The sequence below is a fragment of the Anguilla anguilla genome, chromosome 4 (assembly GCF_013347855.1).
Source record: "Anguilla anguilla isolate fAngAng1 chromosome 4, fAngAng1.pri, whole genome shotgun sequence".
Lineage (NCBI taxonomy): Eukaryota > Metazoa > Chordata > Actinopteri > Anguilliformes > Anguillidae > Anguilla > Anguilla anguilla.
This window is the reverse complement of record NC_049204.1, coordinates 7,310,678-7,315,677: the sequence shown is the minus strand read 5'-3', so window position 1 is coordinate 7,315,677 and position 5,000 is coordinate 7,310,678. Positions and strand designations below refer to the sequence as shown.

General features: G+C 48.1%; 1 protein-coding gene across 1 annotated transcript in view; it reads right to left on the bottom strand.

Annotated features, from left to right (window-relative positions):
- LOC118226597 (transducin-like enhancer protein 1) overlaps positions 1 to 4,649 on the bottom strand; it is a 14,829-nt gene extending 10,180 nt beyond the window's left edge. The window contains exons 1-5 of the mRNA XM_035416361.1: positions 4,492 to 4,649; positions 3,932 to 4,027; positions 3,770 to 3,814; positions 2,055 to 2,216; positions 356 to 482 (exon numbers count right to left, since the gene is read on the bottom strand). Of these exons, the coding sequence (XP_035272252.1) occupies positions 356 to 482; positions 2,055 to 2,216; positions 3,770 to 3,814; positions 3,932 to 4,027; positions 4,492 to 4,632 (571 nt within the window). The 5' untranslated portion in view covers positions 4,633 to 4,649. The remainder of the gene's footprint in view (positions 1 to 355; positions 483 to 2,054; positions 2,217 to 3,769; positions 3,815 to 3,931; positions 4,028 to 4,491) is intronic.
- Between the last annotated feature and the right edge of the window lie 351 nt (positions 4,650 to 5,000).

Here is a 5,000-nt window from a genome sequence, read left to right as displayed (position 1 = left end):
TATTCCCGACTCTGCGCTGGTCAGGCCCGCGTCAAATATACATTTAAAATATTTCAACTCTATAAAACGCTTGAGAAATTTAGCAAGATACAAAAAACACATGCCATTATGATGGAAAAAATTACAAAAAACCAAAATGCAGTGATATTACAAGAACTTCTGTCCTGACTATTGCAAGAAAAATATGTGCATGTCTTAATAAACTTGTCAAAAGATCTGCAGGAATTTTACTGCTGTCCTCAAGGGACAAACTATTTCAAACAATTAATTTATGCTGGCCTGAATGCAGCAACCAAACTGTAGTGGAAGGCTGGGGGGGGGGGGCAGCCCCCCAGGACAGGTGAACGTCTCTCACCAAGGGCATCGACACCGGCCTTCCCTGGGACGGCCCGGAACTGTGGGGGCACGCTGGGGCCGGGGGTGGACGACTCCGGGGGCATGGGGGTCCCCGGCTTCAGGACGGGCGTGCTGGACTTCTCACCCTGAGAGAATAAAATTCCGTTCTTTCATCATTCAATTCATTCATTTATTCAACCTTCATTTAATTCTCGGGAATACATTGAGGGCGGGCCCTCATTTTCAATGACACCGAGATTACATTGTGCAGCAATGAAACATAATAAAAACAATAAAATACAAACAAAACACAGATTAAAAAAAATCAGTTAAAAACAGTTACATGTATAAGCAGGGAGGTTTGTGATCATGGTTTCATCAGACAGTCAATATCCTGGATGAACATTAGCCTGAACGATTACTTACCCGTACACATCAGAGTAAGAACTGTGATGTTAAAATGAAAGGAGGGAAGAATTTAGGGAGCGGGATCTGTGCATTTGCTCGGGACGGTCTTGCCTACAGCTGATAGCTGATGACACACTCGGAGTACACGTTCTCAGAACAGCACTTTAAGCCCATTAGAGTTTTACATTCCACGTTCAGAAGGAGCCGTCCGGGGGTTCTGTGTAGGGACTGAAAGGAGCGTGTGCAGAGAAATCTGAGAGTCCCTGTGAAAAGGGGTCGGAAGTACAATACGATAGATGTGTTTGATGTCCCCGCCCCCCCCCCCCCCCCCCCCCCCGCTGAGAGTGAGCAGTCATATCGAGCGCTCCTCCGCTCTCTCTGTGTGCGCACATTCTACACGCGTGTGCCGTGTGCCGTTGCGTGTGCTGGGGTGTCTGACATCAAGGCCCGCACTGTTCCTGCACTACACACGATCGTGTGTGTGTGGTTCTGACAAGCTGAGTGTGATCATGTGTGTGGTTCTGACAAGCCGCTGTTCCATACACTACACACGCTAAGTGTGTGTGTGTGTGTGAGTATGCATGCACATGTGTGAGTGTGTGTGTGTGTGTGAGTATGCATGCACATGTGTGAGTGTGTGTGTGTGTGTGAGTATGCATGCACATGTGTGAGTGTGTGTGTGAGTATGCATGCACATGTGTGAGTGTGTGTGTGTGTGTGAGTATGCATGCACATGTGTGAGTGTGTGTGTGTGTGTGAGTATGCATGCACATGTGTGAGTGTGTGTGTGTGTGTGAGTATGCATGCACATGTGTGAGTGTGTGTGTGAGTATGCATGCACATGTGTGAGTGTGTGTGTGTGTGTGTGAGTATGCATGCACATGTGTGAGTGTGTGTGTGTGTGTGTGAGTATGCATGCACATGTGTGAGTGTGTGTGTGTGTGTGAGTATGCATGCACATGTGTGAGTGTGTGTGTGTGTGTGAGTATGCATGCACATGTGTGAGTGTGTGTGTGAGTATGCATGCACATGTGTGAGTGTGTGTGTGTGTGTGAGTATGCATGCACATGTGTGAGTGTGTGTGTGTGTGTGAGTATGCATGCACATGTGTGAGTGTGTGTGTGAGTATGCATGCACATGTGTGAGTGTGTGTGTGTGTGTGAGTATGCATGCACATGTGTGAGTGTGTGTGTGTGTGTGAGTATGCATGCACATGTGTGAGTGTGTGTGTGTGTGTGAGTATGCATGCACATGTGTGAGTGTGTGTGTGTGTGTGAGTACGGAGGTGTGAGGAGGTGCTGCAGGAGTACCTGAGGAGGCTCCTTGCCGCGGGACGGGGAGGCGGCGCTGCTGGAGGAGGCCAGGGAGGCGGGGCTGGCCTGGGGCGGGGGCTCTTTTCGGGAGGGGGGCATCTTGTCCAGCCCGTTCTCCCGGGAGGAGTAGGACTGCACGCTGCGGGGCGAGGACGGGTCCTGGGGGGGGACACACAGAGCTCAGGGTCCTGCTCGCTCTCCCCTCTGTCACATGACACAAATGACGTATTTTCAACGAGAAAAAAAAAGCGTCACACTGCAGGTTTTTTCGGTGTGGCGCACCTCTAGAATTTTGTCATGTCGCAGAACTTCATACTTTGTCGCACAGTGCTGATTGGACAGCCAAATGGAACACCGAAATTCATTGGTCAGGGATACGTAATTTTCGGTTTATAAAAAGTATAAATCAGGCTTTACTGTACAGGCATCAGCAGGGCCCCATATTCACTACACACCACCCATTTATACCGCCAGATATTCACACTACAGCTTTAACACTGTGGAATAAAACCTGCAACCTCTACAAGGCCAGTCCCCAAACCATTACTGTACCCCAGTCACACACACAGTAAAACGAAACGACGCACTGTTATTCCAAATAACCTAAACAATATGATTTAACTTCTTTCGTTCCAAATGTTCAAAACTCATGAACAAAAACTCGACACAGTTTATTAGCGAGGCCGAATACCAGCAAAAACCTGCGAAGAATTTCTTATGAGACGTTCTCTACCAGGTCTGTCAGGATTGGCCGAGATTTTACTCTAGGATTCTCCTTCGCACGGTAAAGGCTGGCCCATCGCACGATTCCTACGCCACCACGCTTCACAGGGGAAACGGCGATTCCAACTCAGCCGGCGTGTCGCGCCGGCCTGGCGTTAAAAACAGGGCCGGCGTCCGTCTCCCCCGACAACGTGCTCCGCCCTTCACACGGCTGAAGAACCGCCCGAGCGCTTCGTCTCAAAACGTAGACGGGGCGCGATATTTAACATCGGTCCTCCTCTGTGACCACATCCTGGCACCTGCTCACAGGGCCAGTTCTGTTAAGGGCCTGGAGTATGATTCACATCCACCCACTCCCCCCTGCTCAAACCTGTGGAAAACCCCGCTGGCTCCACAGTATCCCAGCATGCACTGCAGCCATTTCCCAGCTTTCCCAGACGTCTGGTAAGGAAGGGGGGGGGGGGGGGGGGTGTGTGACATAGGAGTGACTGGGAGAAGAAAGCTTATTCTGCAGCATAAACGGAGACTTTAATCCAGGCAAAAATAGGAACAGGCTGCATGTCAGGGCCACGGCGAAGAACCTTCTGAAACCTGCCTCACGTCTGTGATCTCAGAATGTTTCAGAGATTTATCTGTTCCGCTTATAGTCTGAACATTAATCTGCGTAAATGAAAAGCACTTCATAGAGCTGATTCATATGATTACGATGATTATTATAATAATTATTATTATTGTTATAGTTATCGATGATGATGCTGTTGATTATTATTATTATTATTATTATTTGTATGGTTATCACTATGATGATGATGATTATTAGTAGTAATAATTATTATTATTATGACAATTCTATTTCAAAGTATTGTGAAAGCAGCATGACTGCGTTCACGGTCAGTGACGTACAGGCATACGCACGCACGCACGCACACGCACACACACGAGTACGCGTGTGAGTCACAGTCACGACGACACACAAAACAAACACGAACCTCGTCCACGACCAGGTTGTCATCGCTCTTGTCGGCGTCGCTGCCCTGAAATAGAGAGAGAAAGACAGAGCTTGAGAGAGAGTCCCGCCTTCAGAAAGCATCGTCCAATACCACCCCGCCTCCCCGCCCCCCCCCCCCCCACTATCCGATAGGGCCTCTTACGTAGTCCGTCATGAACTCCTTCTCGTCCGCTTTCCTCTTCTTCCCGTTGCTCAGGTAGTCTGACGAACGGCCCTTCTCCCCGTTTGACAGCGAGCTCTGAGAGGAGGAGGAGGAGGAGGAGGAGGAGAGGAACGACAGACATAAGAAAAGAAAAAAAGGAGGTGGGGTGGGGGGGGGAAGAAAGAAAAAACAGAGAAGTGCAGAGTCATGGACAGGAGAGGCAAACTTCACCTCCAAAAATAGGAAGCTTCTGAAAAGGCAGTGATGACGAATAAAAGGTTGAGCTTTTTTAGAAGTGCAGGAGGTAAAGACGGGAAGGCGATATCAGGTAGAGCGCCCCCATTTCAGCACAGAGCTTAATGTCAGGGCGGGAAGCCAGTTCCATTTCAGCTCCGACAATTCAATTCAGTTCATTCATCTCCCTATCAAGTCCCTATAGAACAAAACGGCCCGTTTTCAAACTCACGGGTAGAATTTCAGTTGAAGTTCTGAAGCGGAACTGACCCCGCCCCTGCTCAGTGCTGATTGGGTAGAGAAAAAAAACGGCGAGCGGTACTCACCGGCCCCGCCTCTCGGTCTGCATACATCATCGGCAGGAAAGAGCCACGCCCCCGCGGCCAGCCAAAACAGACCAAACAAAATAACAGCATGACTACCATACAATCACCATGACAACAGCACGACTGCCATACAATCACCATAACAACAGCATGGCTATCATACAATCACCATAACAACAGCATGACTATCGTACAAACACCCAACTACAGCATAACTATCATATAAACATCCAACTACAGCATAACTATCATATAAACACCCAACAAACCATACAGCATGACTATCATACAAACACCCAACTACAGCATGACTATTATATAAACATCCAACAACAGCATAACTATCATATAAACACCCAACTACAGCATAACTATCATATAAACACCCAACAAACCATACAGCATGACTATCATACAAACACCCAACACAATATAAAGCATGACTATCATACATACACCAAATTCAACATACAGCATGACTATCATACAAACACCCAACAACAGCATGA